This window comes from Mus caroli, unplaced genomic scaffold, assembly GCF_978045245.1.
Source record: "Mus caroli unplaced genomic scaffold, Mus_caroli_1 scaffold_11, whole genome shotgun sequence".
In the NCBI taxonomy this organism is placed as follows: Eukaryota; Metazoa; Chordata; class Mammalia; order Rodentia; family Muridae; genus Mus; species Mus caroli.
This window is the reverse complement of record NW_028227266.1, coordinates 17325265-17343006: the sequence shown is the minus strand read 5'-3', so window position 1 is coordinate 17343006 and position 17742 is coordinate 17325265. Positions and strand designations below refer to the sequence as shown.

At 39.9% G+C, this 17742-nt stretch overlaps 1 protein-coding gene across 2 annotated transcripts in view; it reads left to right on the top strand.

Annotated features, from left to right (window-relative positions):
- Window positions 1-17072, top strand: part of LOC110302590 (uncharacterized) — a 36132-nt gene extending 19060 nt beyond the window's left edge. The window contains exons 2-8 of one of the 2 annotated variants that reach the window (XM_085844438.1): window positions 7987-8176; window positions 9025-9066; window positions 9386-9474; window positions 10265-10391; window positions 11673-11753; window positions 12618-12700; window positions 13126-17072. In XM_085844438.1, coding sequence (XP_085700564.1) covers window positions 9433-9474; window positions 10265-10391; window positions 11673-11753; window positions 12618-12700; window positions 13126-14985 — 2193 coding nt within the window. In that variant the 5' untranslated portion in view covers window positions 7987-8176; window positions 9025-9066; window positions 9386-9432 and the 3' untranslated portion in view covers window positions 14986-17072. The remainder of the gene's footprint in view (window positions 1-7986; window positions 8177-9024; window positions 9067-9385; window positions 9475-10264; window positions 10392-11672; window positions 11754-12617; window positions 12701-13125) is intronic. The other variant, XM_029482115.2, reaches the window with a different exon arrangement.
- Window positions 17073-17742: the final 670 nt, after the last annotated feature.

Here is a 17742-nt window from a genome sequence, read left to right as displayed (position 1 = left end):
TGAGAGAGTGGAGGTGCCCCTGGGTATTCCCCTACCCTAGCACAGCAAGTCTCTGCAGGGCTAGGCGCTTCCTCTCCCACTGAGGCCATGCAATACAGCCGAGGTAAGGGAATGGATTGCACAGAGAGGCAACAGCCATAGGGATAGCCCCACTTTAGTTGTTTGGGATGCATGTGAAGACCTAGCTGCACATGTGCTACATAAGTGTGGGCCTTTTTTTTTTTTTTTTTTTTTGTGGAAGGGAGGCTAGTTCCAACCCCTGTATGCTTTTTGGTTGGTGGTATAGTCTCTGAGAGCCCCTAAGGGTCCAGGTTAGTTGACTCTGTTAGTTTTCCTGTGGAGTTCCTATTCCCTTGGGGGCCCTCAACCCTTTCTACTCTTCCATAAGTATCCCCAGGGTCCATTCAATGTTTGGCTGTGGATCTCTGCATCTGTGTGAGTCAACTGCTGAGTGGAGTCTCTCAGAGGACAGCCATGCTAGGCTCCTGGCTGCAAGCATAATATAGTATCACTAATAGTGTCAGGGATTAGTGTTTGTCTATGGGATGTGTCTCTAGTTGGGCAGCTTTTGGTTGAACATTCCCTCAGTCTCTGCTCTATTTCCCACCCCTGCATTTTTTGTAGTCAGGATACATTTTTTTTTTTTTAAGCATAGGATAGTATTTCTTTTCTTTATAATACATTACATACTTTTTATTTTATGGGATTATATGTACAGGAAAATATTCATTAGTTTTTAGGTTAAATGAGATCATAATGGACAGGGTATGAAAATAGACACATTGTCTTCTCAAAATTCTTGTATTTCTTTCTTTTTTTTTTTTTCACTGTTTTTTTTTTATTACATATTTTCCTCAATTACATTTCCAATGCTATCCCAAAAGTCCCCCATACCGCCCCCCACTTCCCTACCCTCCCATTCCCATTCTTTTGGCCCTGGCATTCCCCTATATTGGGGCATATAAAGTTTGCAAGTCCAGTGGGCCTCTCTTTCCAGTGATGGCCGACTAGGCCATCTTTCGATACATATGCAGCTAGAGACAAGAGCTCCGGGGTACTGGTTAGTTCATCATGTTGTTCCAACTATAGGGTTGCAGATCCCTTTAGCTCCTTGGGTACTTTCTCTAGCTTCTCCATTGGGAGCCCTGTGATCCATCCAATAGCTGACTGTGAGCATCCACTCCTGTGTTTGCTAGGCCCCTGCATAGTCTCACAAGAGACAGCTATCTTTGGGTCCTTTCAGCAAAATCTTGCTAGTGTATGCAATGGTGTCAGCATTTAGAAGCTGATTATGGGATGGATCCCTGGATACGGCAGTCTCTAGATGGTCCATCCTTTCATCACAGCTCCGAACTTTGTCTCTGTAACTCCTTCCCTGGGTGTTTTGTTCCCAATTCTAAGAAGGGGCACATTGTCCACATTTTGGTCTTCATTCTTCTTGAGTTTCATGCGTTTAGCAAATTGTATCTTTTATCTTGGGTATCCTAAGTTTTGGGCTAATATCCACTTATCAGTGAATACATATTGTGTGAGTTCCTTTGTGATTGTGTTACCTCACTCAAGATGATGCCCTCCAGGTCCATCCATTTGGCTAGGAATTTCATAAATTCATTCTTTTTAATAGCTGAGTAGTACTCCATTGTGTAAATGTACCATAATTTCTGTATCCATTCCTCTGTTGAGGGACATCTGGGTTCTTTCCAGCTTCTGGCTATTATAAATAGGGCTGCTATGAACATAGTGGAGCATGTGTCCTTCTTACCAGTTGGGACATCTTCTGGATATATGCCCAGAAGAGGTATTGCTGGATCCTCCGGTAGTACTATGTCCAATTTTCTGAGGAACCGCCAGACTGATTTCCAGAGTGGTTGTACAAGCTTGCAATCCCACCAACAATGGAGGAGTGTTCCTCTTTCTCCACATCCCCGCCAGCATCTGCTGTCACCTGAATTTTTGATCTTAGCCATTCTGACTGGTGTGAGGTGGAATCTCAGGGTTGTTTTGATTTGCATTTCCCTGATGATTAAGGATGTTGAACATTTTTTCAGGTGCTTCTCTGCCATTTGGTATTCTTCAGGTGAGAATTCTTTGTTCAATTCTGAGCCCCATTTTTTAATGGGGTTATTTGACTTTCTGGAGTCCACCTTCTTGAGTTCCTTATATATATTGGATATTAGACCCTTATCTGATTTAGGATAGGTAAAGATCCTTTCCCAATCTGTTGGTGGTTTTTTTTGTCTTATTGATGGTGTCTTTTGCCTTGCAGAAGCTTTGCAGTTTCATGAGGTCCCACTTGTCAATTCTCGATCTTACAGCACAAGCCATTGCTGTTCTATTCAAGAATTTTTCCCCTGTGCCCATATCTTCAAGGCTTTTCCCCACTTTCTCCTCTATAAGTTTCAGTGTCTCTTGTTTTATGTGAAGTTCCTTGATCCACTTAGACTTGACCTTAGTACAAGGAGATAGGAATGGATCGATTCGCATTCTTCTACATGATAACAACCAGTTGTGCCAGCACCATTTGTTGAAAATGCTGTCTTTCTTCCACTGGATGTTTTTAGCTCCCTCGTCGAAGATCAAGTGACCGTAGGTGTGTGGGTTCATTTCTGGGTCTTCAATTCTATTCCATTGGTCTATTTGTCTGTCACTATACCAGTACCATGCAGTTTTTATCACAATTGCTCTGTAGTAAAGCTTTAGGTCTGGCATGGTGATTCCACCAGAGGTTCTTTTATCCTTGAGAAGAGTTTTTGCTATCCTAGGTTTTTTGTTATTCCAGATGAATTTGCAGATTGCACTTTCTAATTCGTTGAAGAATTGAGTTGGAATTTTGATGGGGATTGCATTGAATCTGTAGATTGCTTTTGACAATATAGCCATTTTTAAAATGTTGATCCTGCCAATCCATGAGCATGGAAGATCTTTCCATCTTCTGAGATCTTCTAGAATTTCTTTCTTCAGAGACTTGAAGTTTTTATTATACAGATCATTCACTTCCTTAGTTAGAGTCACGCCTAGATATTTTATATTATTTGTGACTATTGAGAAGGGTGTTGTTTCCCTAATTTCTTTCTCAGCCTGTTTATTCTTTGTGTAGAGAAAGGCCATTGATTTGTTTGAGTTAATTTTATATCCAGCTACTTCACCGAAGCTGTTTATCAGGTTTAGGAGTTCTCTGGTGGAATTTTTAGGGTCACTTATATATACTATCATATCATCTGCAAAAAGTGATATTTTGACTTCATCTTTTCCAATTTGTATCCCTTTGATCTCCTTTCGTTGTCGAATTGCTCTGGCTAGGACTTCAAGTACTATGTTGAATAGGTATGGAGAAAGTGGACAGCCTTGTCTAGTCCCTGATTTTAGAGGGATTGCTTCAAGCTTCTCACCATTTACTTTGATGTTGGCTACTGGTTTGCTGTATATTGCTTTTATCATGTTTAGGTATGGGCCTTGAGTTCCTGATCTTTCCAAGACTTTTATCATGAATGGGTGTTGGATCTTGTCAAATGCTTTTTCTGCATCTAAGGAGATGACCATGTGGTTTTTGTCTTTGAGTTTGTTTATATACTGGATTACGTTGATGGATTTCCATATATTGAACCATCCCTGCATCCCTGGGATGAAACCTACTTGGTCAGGATGGATGATTGTTTTGATGTGTTCTTGGATTCGGTTAGCAAGAACTTTATTGAGTATTTTTGCATTAATATTCATCAGGGATATTGGTCTGAAGTTTTCTATCTTTGTTGGGTCTTTTTGTGGTTTAGGTATCAGAGTAATTGTGGCTTCATAGAATGAGTTGGGTAGAGTACCTTCTGTTTCTATTTTGTGGAATAGTTTGTGAAGAACTGGGATTAGATCTTCTTTGAAGGTCTGATAGAACTCTGCACTAAACCCATCTGGTCCTGGGCTTTTTTTGGTTGGGAGACTATTAATGACTGCTTCTATTTCTTTGGGGGATATAGGGTTGTTTAGATCATTAACCTGATCTTGGTTCAACTTTGGTACCTGGTATCTGTCTAGGAACTTCTCCATTTCATCCAGGTTCTCCAGTTTTGTTGAGTATAGCCTTTGGTAGAAGGATCTGATGGTGTTTTGGATGTCTTCAGGATCTGTTGTTATGTCTCCTTTTTCATTTCTGATTTTGTTAATTAGAATACTTTCCCTGTGCCCTCTAGTTAGTCTGGCTAAGGGTTTATCTATCTTGTTGATTTTCTCAAAGAACCAGCTCCTTGATTGGTTGATTCTTTGAATAGTTCTTCTTGTTTCCACTTGATTGATTTCGCCCCTGAGTTTGATTATTTCCTGCCGTCTACTCCTCTTGGGTGAATTTGCTTCCTTTTGTTCTAGTGCTTTTAGGTGTGTTGTCAAGCTGCTAATGTGTGCTCTTTCTAGTTTCTTTTTGGAGGCACTCAGAGCTATGAGTTTTCCTCTTAGAAATGCTTTCATTGCGTCCCATAAGTTTGGGTATGTTGTGGCTTCATTTTCATTGAACTCTAAAAAGTCCTTGATTTCTTTCTTTATTCCTTCCTTGACCAAGGTATCATTGAGAAGAGTGTTGTTCAGTTTCCATGTGAATGTTGGCTTTCTATTATTTATTTTGTTATTGATGATCAGCCTTAGTCCATGGTGATCTGATAGGATGCATGGGACAATTTCAATGTTTTTGTATCTGTTGAGTCCTGTTTTGTGCCCAATTATGTGGTCAATTTTGGAGAAGGTACCATGAGGTGCTGAGAAGAAGGTGTATCCTTTTGTTTTAGGGTAAAATGTTCTGTAGATATCTGCCAGATCCATTTGATCCATAACTTCTGTTAGTTTCACTGTGTCCCTGTTTAGTTTCTGTTTCCATGATCTGTCCATTGGTGAAAGTGGTGTGTTGAAGTCTCCCACTGTTATTGTATGAGGTGCAATGTGTGCTTTGAGATTTACTAAAGTTTCTTTAATGAATGAGGCTGCCTTTGTATTTGGAGCATAGATATTCAGGATTGATAGTTCCTCTTGGAGGATTTTACCTTTGATGAGTATGAAGTGCCCCTCCCTGTCTTTTTTTGATGACTTTGGGTTGGAAGTCAATCTTATCTGATATTAGAATGGCTACTCCAGCTTGTTTCTTCAGACCATTTGCTTGGAAAATTGTTTTCCAGCCTTTCATTCTGAGGTAGTGTCTATCTTTATCTCTGAGATGAGTTTCTTGTAAGCAGCAAAATGTTGGGTCTTGTTTGTGTAGCCAGTTTGTTAGTCTATGTCTTTTTATCGGGGAGTTGAGTCCATTGATATTAAGAGATATTAAGGAAAAGTAATTGTTGTTTCCTGTTATTTTTGTTGTTAAAGTTGGCATTCTGTTCTTGTGGCTGTCTTCTTTTCGGTTTGTTGAGGGATTACCTTCTTGTTGTTTCTAGGGCGTGGTTCCTGTCCTTGTATTGGTTTTTTTCTGTTATTATCCTTTGAAGGGCTGGATTCGTGGAGAGATAATGTGTGAATTTGGTTTTGTCGTGGAATACTTTGGTTTCTCCATCTATGTTAATTGAGAGTTTGGCTGGGTATAGTAGCCTGGGCTGGAATTTGTGTTCTTTTAGTGTCTGTATAACATCTGTCCAGGATCTTCTGGCTTTCATAGTCTCTGGTGAAAAATCTCGTGTAATTCTGATAGGCTTGCCTTTATATGTTACTTGGCCTTTTTCTCTTACTGCTTTTAGTATTCTATCTTTATTTAGTGCATTTGTTGTTCTGATTATTATGTGTCGGGAGGTATTTCTTTTCTGGTCCAGCCTATTTGGAGTTCTGTAGGCTTCTTGTATGTTCATGGGCATCTCTTTCTTTAGATTTGGGAAGTTTTCTTCTATAATTTTGTTGAAGATGTTTGCTGGTCCTTTGAGTTGAAAATCTTCATTCTCATCCACTCCTATTATCCGTAGGTTTGGTCTTCTCATTGTGTCCTGTATTTCCTGGATGTTTTGAGTTAGGATCTTTTTGCATTTTCCATTTTCCTTGATTGTTGTGCTGATGTTCTGTATGGAATCTTCTGCACCTGAGATTCTCTCTTCCATCTCTTGTATTCTGTTGCTGATGCTTGCATCTATGGTTCCAGATTTCTTTCCTAGGGTTTCTATCTCCAGTGTTGCCTCATTTTGGGTTTTCTTTATTGTGTCTACTTCCCTTTTTAGGTCTAGTATGGTTTTGTTCATTTCCATCATCTGATTGGATGTGTTTTCCTGTTTCTCTTTAAGGACTTCTACCAGTTTGGTTGTGTTTTCCTGTTTTTCTTTAAGGACTTGTAACTCTTTAGCCATGTTCTCCTGTAGTTCTTTAAAGTCCTTCTTGATGTCCTCTATCATCATCATGAGATATGCTTTTAAATCCAGGTCTAGTTTTTTAGGTGTGTTGGGGTGCCCTGGACTGGGCGAAGTGGGAGTGCTGGGTCCTGATGATGGTGAGTGGTCTTGGTTTCTGTTAGTAAGATTCTTACCTTTACCTCTCGCCATCTGGTAATCTCTGGAGTTGTTATAGTTGTCTCTGTTCAGAGGTTGTTCTTCTGGTGATTCTGAGTATCCTCTGTCAGCAGACCTGGGAGACAGGCTCTCTCCTCTGAGTTTCAGTGGTTAGAGCACTCCCTGCTGACAAGCTTTCCTCTTAAAGGGAAGGTGTACAGATATCTGGCGTTTGGACCTCCTCCTGGCCGAAGAAGAAGGCGGAAAACAGGACCTTTCCCAGATGCTGTGTTGCTTTGGCAGGTCACAGAAGCTGTAGGCTTCTGTGGTGCACACTCTCAGCTGTGCAGACTAAGTTCTTAAGTTCAGTGGAGTCCTGGATCCAAGATGTGCTCCCTGCTCCTGAGGCAGAGGGCTCCTGTGCAGGGCAGACCACTGTCTTCCAGCTAGGAGGGTGCCGGATGTCTGTGGCCCTAAAAGGGTGCTGCCTCAGCGGCTCTGTGGCTCCCGCCTGTCCCAGAAGCTGTCTGCCTCTGTGGTCCTCAGTCTTACCTGTACAGACTAAGTTCGGCGGAGTCCCGGAGCCAAGATGGCGCTCCCTTCAGGGCAGGTCACTGTCCTCCGGCTGGGAGGGTGCCGGATGTCTGCGGCCCCCCGTCAGGATACATTTTGTATTGAAAGTTTTGTGGGTAGGTTGGTGTCCCTATTGCTCCACTATGATTCCTGCCTGCCTACAGGAGGTAGCCTCTTCAGGCTCCATATCCCCACTGCTGTGAGTCTCAGCTAAGGTCACCTACAAGGATCCTTGGAAACCTCTCCTATCTCAGGTCTCTGGCAAGTCCTCAAGATGTGAGCCATCCCCAGTTCCCACCAGCTGCAGTTTTCTATTCATTCTCATGGCCCTCTGGCCGTCTTCCTTGTCTCTCTCCACACTTGATCCTGAAAGCCCCTCCATTTCCCTCCCATTCCTTCTCCCATCCAGTTCCCTCCCACCATCTGCCCCCTATGACTGTTTTATTCCTCAAGCATCCTTGTTTGGGCCTCCTTTCTTGTTTAGCTTCTTTGGATCTGTTGAGTGTAACATGGGTGTTCTGCACTTTATGGCTAATTCCCGTTTATAAGTGAGTACATGCCATGCATGTCCTTTTGGGACTGGGTTACCTCACTCAGGATGATATTCTTAAGATCTATCAATTTGCCTGCAAAGTCATGGTGCCTTTATTTTTAATAACTGAATAGTATTCAATTGTATAGATGTACCACATTTTCTTTATCCTTTTTTCAGTTGAGGGATATCTAGAGTATTTCCAGTTTCTGGCTATTATAGATAAAGCTGCTATGAACATAGTTTAGCAGATTGCTTGGAGCTGGAGTGATAGGAGGTGGAGTTTCAGCCCAGCATGGGTGCTGAAAACTTAACCCAAATCTCCCGGAAGAGCAGCAAGTGCTCTTAGCTAGTCAGGCATTTCTCCAGCTCATGTGTTATCATTTTTTAGTGGCTTTTACCTGTCAGAAAGAGAAAGAACTAATTATGATGCTTGTTGATTAATAGATAATATTTGATGATGAGTGATCTGTGTCTTCAAGAATGCAAGTAACACTGTATGTAGAGAGAGGAAAGATCACCAGTGGCCACTTACGTGTATAAACTGCCAGGACGTGTCCTTCAAGTTCTGGAAGAGAGTGTTCCAGTGCATTTCACCATCATCTTCACAGGATGGAAGCTATCAGCTTGTCCTATGGTAAGTCTTGCTTATGCATTGTGGATTCCTTGTACAGACAGAAGTGTTGGTGCTCTTGGCTTGAATAGCCATGCTTCCAGTTCAGGGGTGCTTCTGTCATTTGAATATGAAATTACCCCAATGACTTACTGGCACCCTTAGTTCCCAGCCTATTGTACTGTTTGGAAAGGGTGTAGAACTTTCAGGAGGTGGAGCTTTGCTGGAGGAAGTGGCTCAGTGTTAGGTGGGCCTTGAGGGTTTTTTATAGGCCAGTCTTACTTCCTGGTTCATTCTGTTTCCTGACTGCTGATGCAGTGCAGTCAGCCATCCTCTCCACCCCTGCTGCCATGCCTTCCCCTATAGAGAGAGTTGAAGATCACTGTGTGTATAAACTGTCTAGACGTGTTCTTCAAATTTTGGAAGAGAGTATTGCAGTACATTTCAAGGATTATATCCTCTGAACTATAGGCTGTAATAAGCTCTCTCTTAAGTTGTTTCTGTTTTATCTTTTAAAAGATTTATTCATTTTATTATTTTCTATATGTGTTTTGCCTGCATGTATGCCTATGGACCACATTTGTGCTTGGTGCCTGTGGAGATCATAAAAGGGCATTAGATCTGGAACTTGAGTTCTGGATGGTTGTAAACTACTGTGTAGGTGCTAGGAGCCAAATACAGGTCCTCTACAAGAGCAACAAGTGCTCTTAACAACTGAGCCATCTCTCTAGCCCCCAAAGTTACTCCTTGTTAAGTATTTTTTTTATCATAGCAATGAGAAAAATAACTAATACAGATGCTGAAATTGGCAAGAGTTGCTGAAGTTGTCTGTTTTATAAACCAGCTTGCTGATATGTGTTCTTTGGTCATAGGTGCTACTTGATTTCATTCATGAGTTATTCCACCATGGGCAGGTAATAGGCCATGTTTCTAGGCTTACTATTCTTTACCTGTAAATGTGACCCATATTCTGGTCTTCATAGGCAGTGTGGCTCACCATTCTTTTTTCTGAATTTGATTGCTCTGGCACTGTGTGTTAGTCCTGTATACATGTAAATGAGGGGGAGGGTAGGGAAAGACAGGGAGGGAGGGAAGGAGAGAGAGAGGGGGGGGGGCTAGCTTGATTTCCTGTGTTGGACTATATGGGAATTTTGACCAAGGATAGAGTGACATCCATGTATGTAAATGTGAGAATTATAGCTAACTCCAGTTTCTTTTTCTTTTACTTACTAGGTTTATTTTCTAGGAACCCAAGCTACTTTCATAATGAAAAGACAGAGATGGAAAAGAGGGTGTCTGACTGCTGGACAAGTAGTTACCAGGTGTGACTAAAGTATATCCTTTCGTTACATCCATACGGCTGACATGGTTCCATGCAGGCAGACTTTCTTCTCTAGAGCTTCTGGAAGGAAGTAAAACCTCATTCAAGGACTGAGTGATTAGCTGTATTTCTTCATGACTCTCTGTAAGCCAGAATAAATCCTTTCTCCCTGGAGTTGCTTCTTGTCATATATTTTATTGTATCAATGAGAAAATTAAAGTTTTATATTGGTTTATGATTATTGTGAACATCATTTCAAAATTTCAGTAATTTGTAATAGATTTCACCCTCAGGACATTCATTATATATTTCTGATCTTGCTGTGCTTTGACAGTTGATAAAAGGGATGAATGTTCTCCTTTCTGGAAGACTTTCTCCACCTCTCACCATTTATCAAGTGTGTGCAGTGTGTTTAGTGTATTTAAATAGAAGGAAATAAATGAGAAAGCCCATGTGGTCAGGTAGTGGGTGAAATAGTGAGATGTGTCAAAAGACAGGGATGAAGTCCGGACATGATGGTGCATGCCTTTAATCCCAGCACTGAGTAGGAAAAGGGTGGGAGGGGGATAGAGACTTTAGTGTCAGCCAACCTGGCCAACTCTGTCATTAAAAGTAAAATCAGAAAGTGAGAATTAATAGATATAAAGTGTACCTATGACTATTCACTGAACTCTGCCGTAGGCTGCTAGAGAACTCCCAACTCCGTGTAGGCATTGAATTCCTATCCTCAGTCTCCTGTGACCTTGGAGGGAGATGTTAGTTGGCTCAAATCCCAGTGTGTGTGATTGTAGGAGTCAGTGACCTTTGAGGATGTGGCTGTAGACTTCACCCAGGAGGAATGGATTTTATTGGACACAAAACAACGGAACCTTTACAGAGAGGTGATGCTGGAGAACTACCAGAATCTGGCCACATTAGGTGAGATTCTTCTCATTCCCTGTAGACTCTTATGAAAACCAAATGTATGTTTATTTTTCTAATTACATTTTATTATTTTATGCTGTGTGTGTGTATGTGTGTTTCTGTGTGTTATAGTTCACAAGTGGAGTTCAGGGGACAACTTTTGGGAGTCATCTCTCATTCCACCATTCGAGTTCTAGGGATGAAACTTAGGGTGTAAGGCTTGGCAGCAAGCACCTTTACCTGCTGAGCCTGGAATTCACACCTATGAATTTTCTTTGTTTTAGGATTGGTGATGGCAGCTCTAAGGACAGTTGAAAATAACAGAGATCTGGGTATGGTGGTTGATGCCTTTAATCCCAGTACTGGGAAGACAGAGGCAGGAGGATCTCTATGCATTTGAATATATAGAGACTCTTTTTAAAAATAAAACAAGCAAAAAACAGACAAGAAGAAGAGAGGAAGGGAGGGGAGAGGAGGGGACAAAGAGAAAGAGAAAGAGGAAGAGAAAGAGAAAGAGAAAGGCCTCATACTCTCTCTTATTATGTTTTCATCTGCCCTGTTGTGTCTTAAGATACAGCCCTAAAAATCGAGTATTGCTATTGTGCTCCATTACAAGGAAATTATCAGACTGTCTTTGACAAACTGAGTCAGAAGCATTATCTGTGTCCTACTTGTCTCTGATTGACGGTGCTTCCAGAAGATTTGGATGCACTGCATTATTTAACTCATGATAACAAAGATCTTGTGGATGTGGTAGCACATGCCTTTTATCTTAGTACTCCAGGAAGTACAGACAGGCATATCTGAGTTAAGGCCAGTCTAGTCTACAGAGTTTTAGGCCAACCAAGGCCATAGAGTGGAAATCTGTCTCACTTTTACTTTCTTTTATATTTGATTATGTTTGATTAGTACTTAAAAGTGTTTTGTTTGCATGAATTTTATGTTTGTTATAGTGTATACCTAAAAGTCAGGAGACAATTTGTGGGAGTCAGTTCATTCCTTCCACCATGTCCCAGGCATAGAAACAGGGGTCAGGCTTAGTGGCAAGCGGTTTCCCTGGTGAGCCATCCAACTGGCCCCAAATTAGTATTTTGTCTTGTCTTTGTTACTATCACTTTAGGCTTTAAAGGTATTAAGTCAGTACCTACCAACACATATAAGATCTGTTTACATATTGGGGTCTTTAGCAGTATTCCATTGTATTGTCATTGGAAGGGAAGTTTCTAAGTCATGGAAGGTATACATACCCATTCTTGCATGATCTGCTTTCACTAATGCATCTTTCCTCATGTGTAGAATGTCAGCTCATCAAATCTAGATACAGCTTTTGCTTGGAGGCTGAAGAGTTGAGAGTAGTCAAGAGAAGAGTTCACCAAGGTAAATGCTTGGGAGTTCTATTTGGGATATAATAGAACTCCCCCCACCCCCCGCCCCCGTGGCTGGCACAAAGGCAAGATAAGCAAGTGCTCTGCCACTAAGGTATATTACCAAGAAGAGAAAACTTGAGTCAGAAGGCTGAGACCATAGGACATGAATGAATGCTTTATGAGATATTCATATCTCTAAACTATTACTTTCTATCTACTTAGATTTTTTTTTTTTTTTTTACAATCTCAATTGTTCAAATCTTCCTTATTCTCCCTAATAATATTGTCTCTGTTTACCAGGGCACTTAAATTTGAGAGTAAACTATTGCTAAATTTTGGCTGCCTATTCTCTTTACAATTTTATGTTTACGTTATTATCATTATTATTATTGACTGCTGGATCCAAGGCCTCTTTTAAAAATATTTATTATTGTTGTTTTAATTTTTATGTGTATATGTGTGGGCTTGTGAGAGTCCATGTGTGCCATGTGTATGCAGGTGCATGTGGTGGCCAGAAGAGGAACTGAAGTCAAAGGGGTTGTGAGTGGTCTGATGTGAGTGGTGGGGACTGAATCTGCGTGATGTTATGTATGTATGTATGTATGTATGTATGTATGTATGTATGTATGTATTTACAAGACCAGTAAGTGTTCTTAACCTCTGAGCCATCTCTCCAACCCCCAGGGACTATTTTATTCTGACATGGACCTGTGTCCCCAGTCTGTAAAATCTTAGACATAGCCAAGTTGCTAACATTTAACATCTTTATTTTTAACCTGTTTAATATGAAAACAAATTAAAATAAAATATATTATTAATGTTTCTATTTCAATGTGGAAGCACTGACATGTTTTTTGTTGTTATTTAACTTCAGAATGGGCTATACAACTTAACACCAGAGAGACAATGTTTCAGCGGGATATTTCCCAGTTAAAAATGTCAAATGAGATACAACTGGTAAGAGTCACAAGAGATATTTCCTAGTTTTCATTGAAATAGACTGGGTATTTCATATAAATTTTACAAAATGCTTACAGATAAAGAGGTATTAGAGAAAAATAGCCTGCATCCACAGGAGTAGTATCTAAAAAAATGTCCTAATCATTGTTTGAAACTTGAGTTCCCATTAGCACATAGTCCTACCTATAGCTATAGACATTGGGCTTTTAAAACAAGTTCATGGAAGCACAGGAAGCCTTTCAGAATTAGAACAGATGGCATAAGATTCTTGCAATAGGATTTTTTCATTCACATTGAGTGAAATGCATGTAATTAAAATGGGAAAAAATCATCCTCATCATCTTCTTGTCTTTAGATAAGTGAAGTATACTAATACATTTGAAGTAATTTTAATATCTTCATCTTATGTTTTTAATCAACAGCCAAATAGCCACAATGGAAAGGAGCTCTGTGACATTAAGCCACCTGGAGAAATCATCAAAGAACCTTCATGCAGTCTGACACACATAGGTATTGAAAACACAGGGGACATTTATGATTGTGTTCAGTATGGACAGCTCTTTCCTGTTCGTCCTAAGGAGACTTCCTCTGCAGACACCGATCCTGAATTACGCCAGTATGGAAAAGACTTCAGTATGATTACAAGTACAGCTTACCAGACAACATGTGTACAAAACAAATTCATTGAATCCAGTGAATTTCAGCAAGTCTTTGATAGTCAGTCATCCCTTCAGAGGCCCGGGAGAAGTCACAGTGAAGACAAACTCTTTGAACCGGTACAGTGTGGTGATACTTTTAGTCCAGCCTTGAGTCATGCTGAGAGTGCTCAAACATACACTGAAAAAAAATCCTATGAATGTAAGGAATGTGGGAAGAGTTTTAAATATTCTGCCAACCTTAATATTCATATGCGTACTCACACTGGCGAGAAACCTTACCAATGTAAGGAATGTGGGAAAGCCTTTTCTAGGTGTTATCCACTAACTCAGCACTTAAAAACTCACACTGAAGAGAAGCCCTTTGAATGTAAGGTTTGTGGAAAATGCTTTAGAAATTCCTCATGTCTTAATGATCACTTTCGGGTTCACACTGGAATAAAACCCTATAAATGTAAGGACTGTGGCAAAGCCTTTACCGGGCGTTCTGGCCTTAGTAAACATTTACCAACACATACTGGAGAGAAGCCTTACGAATGTAAGGAGTGTGGGAAAGCCTTTACTTCCACCTCAGGCCTTATTAAACATATGAAAAGTCACATGGGAGAGAGACCCTTTGAATGTGATCACTGTGGCAAAGCCTTTGCGTCTTCCTCAACCCTTATTACACATTTGAGAACACACACTGGAGAGAAGCCCTTCGAGTGTCAAGTATGTGGGAAGGCATTCACATGTTCTTCTTATCTTCGCATTCACATGCGGACTCACACTGGAGAGAAGCCCTATGTATGTAAGGAGTGTGGCAGAGCCTTCACTGAGCGCACAAGCCTTACTAAACATTTACGAACACACACTGGAGAAAATCCCTTTGAGTGCAATATGTGTGGAAAAGCATTTGCGTGTTCCTCCTACCTTCATAATCACATACGGACTCACACGGGAGAGAAACCTTATGTATGTAAGGAATGTGGAAAAGCCTTCACTGTTTCTTCACATCTAAGTAAGCATGTAAGAATTCACACAGGAGAGAAACCCCATAAGTGTGAGGAGTGTGGGAAAGCATTCACTGTGCGCTCTGGCCTTACAAAACATATACGAACTCACACTGGGGAGAAGCCCTACAGTTGTAAAGAATGTGGGAAAGCGTTCACTACATCCTCAGGCCTCCTTGAACATAAAAGAAGTCACACAGGAGAGAAGCCATATGAATGTGACCAGTGTGGAAAGGCCTTTGCTTCTTCCTCCTATCTTATTGCACATTTGAGAATTCACACTGGAGAGAAGCCCTTTGAGTGTAATGAGTGTGGGAAAGCTTTTACTTGTTCCTCCTACCTTCATATTCATATGCGGACTCACACTGGAGAGAAGCCCTATGACTGTAAGGAGTGTGGGAAAACATTTGCTGTTTACTCTCATCTAAGTAAACATGTAAGGATTCACAGTGGAGAGAAAGCCTACACTTGTAAAAGCGATGGAATAGCCTTCCGTCGTTCTCATCGTACAGAACACATGAAAAGTCTTGAGATAAATTCTTTTGTTGGAGGGAATGAAGAATCTGCTTTAGGAAGTTCTATTGCTTTAACGGTGCATCCAAATTCACAATGGCAAGAAAGCTTATCAGTGTAAGCCATTTGTAAAGTGATTATTTATATCCTAGTTGTTGGTATTCTGTCTAAACTACACCCCCACAGTGCCTGCCAGCAACCAGATATGCTCCTCCCCACAGTTACCTGGCAGCAACCAGGTAGGCTTGGCCCAGTATAAAAGGAGCTGCTTGGCCCCTCCTCTCTCTCTTGCTCTCTTCCCCTTGTTCCCCCTCCCATCCCCTTCCCCCCTCTCTCCACGTGGCCATAGCTGGCCTCTACATCTCTACTCACTCCTTCTCTCTGCCTCTCTCTGCCTCTGCTACCGTCTTAACTCCCCTCCTCATGCCCTGAATAAAGTCTATTCTATACTATACTGGTGTGTGTCTGGTCCCTCAGGGGGAAGGGATGCTTCTGCATGGTCCTCCCTGGCACCCCTTTCCCTCATACCCCACCAGAGCATACTCCTACAGCTCTTTCTCTTTTTATGATCACAACACTACTTCACAGACATAAAAGAAATCATGTTGCAAAGTTGCCTCATGAGAATTAAAGAATGGAGGAAGTGATCAGAATGCTCAAAACCCAGCTCACACAGACTCACTTTGAAGCTTCACAAAGTTACAAACATGGACAGTCTTTGCTGTTTCTAAGGCTTTTTATAACTATGTGAGAGAAATTCTGTTGACAGACAGTGTGGAAAATTGTATTTTGCTCAGTTCTTTGATGAGTACCCACAGTACAACAGTGGAGGACTTTGTGAAAGTAAGAAATGTTGGAAAGTAATTATTTACATTAGTCATCAACACTCAATAAAGTGATTCACATTTGGAAAACTTCATGTATAGAATATTGGGGATTGTTTGTATGTCTTAAGATTTTATATACTAGCAGAAATGGCTTTCTTGATGGTTTTATAAGTTTATTTTGAGATGTTTTTAATATTTGCACATAGTGATGTTCTGGTTTTAAAATGTACAAGCTTCTATAGAATATACCATGAAACAATTATTAGGCTAATTAAAATGTGATACAGTAATTTGGTTTTGGTATTATAAAGCACTTTTTACTATCAGAAATTTCAGGTAATTCACACTATTAACTGTATTCACTAATTGTACTTTTAAGTTGCTCATTTTATAATTAAAAGTTTGTAACCTTTAACAGTAACTCATAAACATTAACTTGTTAAAGACAGGCTCTCGCTGTTTAGCTCTGGAACTCACTGTGTAAACTAGCTTGGCTTTGAACTCACAGAGGTCCTTTGCCTCCCAAGTGCTGGGATTAAATGCATACACTGCCATGCCCAACTATACTTCATATTTAAGTAAGATAATTCATTGTTTTTAGTTTTTGTGTGTCTGACTTATTTTCACATAAAAAAATGTCTTCTAGTTTCATCACTGCTGTCTTGGATGACAGACAGACTTTCCTTTAAAAAACAAAAGGGGGTAGACTTTTATGCACAGACTCAAAAATATTTGTATGTATATGTATTGTGTGTTTGCATGCGTCTCTGTGTGCATGAATGTGCTACTACAGCTAAGAGGCTTGGGTTTTATCCTAGCTTTCCACTTGTAGACAGAGTCAATTTATTATCTCCCCAGCCCCTATGAAAGTTTCTTTACACAAAAGAACACTTAGATTGTTTACATACTTTATTGTTGGTACTGTTACATTGAATATATATTACAGATATCTCTTTAAGCATTCCTTAAGTGTATGGCCATAATCAGTTTGTTGGAGTATTTAGTTGGTGTAGTTATAGTTTTATGAGGAGTTTTGATGCTGCTTTCCAGATAACTCTACCAATCTTTCTTTCATTCAGAACAGAAATATATTCAAACAGTTTTGTCTTTCTTGTTTACATGTCATTTATTCCTTTTTCTTATTTAATTGGCTCAAAATTGCAATATTATGGTGAATATAAGTTCCAAGCAGGGATATTGTACTTGATCTTAAAGGAATAGCTCTGGACTTGCACTGAGAATGATGACAGCCACTGGCTTGTCATACGTATACAGTCACTATCAAATTAAGGTGCAGTCATTTCTGAATCCAACTTGAAAGTATCATGAAAGGATTCTAACCTTTTAAGTGCCTTTTATATTTGTAATGTTTTCTTTTTTCTTTTTTACAGCTCATTACCTTTTGTTTTTTTTATTAAACTAATAAAATTTATTTTAACATAATACAACTCAGTATTGACATTTTTTAAGTCATTAAAATAATTTATAGTAGTTAAATGCCTCTTAAATACACATGATGTCTTCTGAAGCTAAAAGTAATACAAACTCAGCCAGTTTTAAAAATCTATTTGGAATATTAACTATGATAGATGTAGAAAAAAATCTCTTATGAAGTCCTCTATGAAAGGACATTGTGACAGGTTCCTGATTAGATGGAAACCATTCCATCTCCAAGGGAGAATATGCAGTGTAACTGTGACTTAATAGAATGACTTGGGTAGTGTTCCTTCTGTTTCTATTTTGTGGAATAGTTTGAAGAGTATTGGTATTAGGTCTTCTCTGAAGGTATGATAGAATTCTGCACTAAACCCATCTGGTCCTGTGCTGCTTTTGGTTGGGAGACTCTGCTTCTATTTCTTTAAGGTTATTGTACTGTTTAGATGGTTTATCTGATCCTGATTTAACTTAGGTATTTAGTATTTGTCTAGAAAATTGTCCATTTCATCCAGATTTTCCAGTTTTGTTGAATATAGGCTTTTGTAGTAGGATCTGATGATTATTTGAATTTCCTCAGTTTCTGTTGTTATATATCCTTTTCATTTTTTATTTTG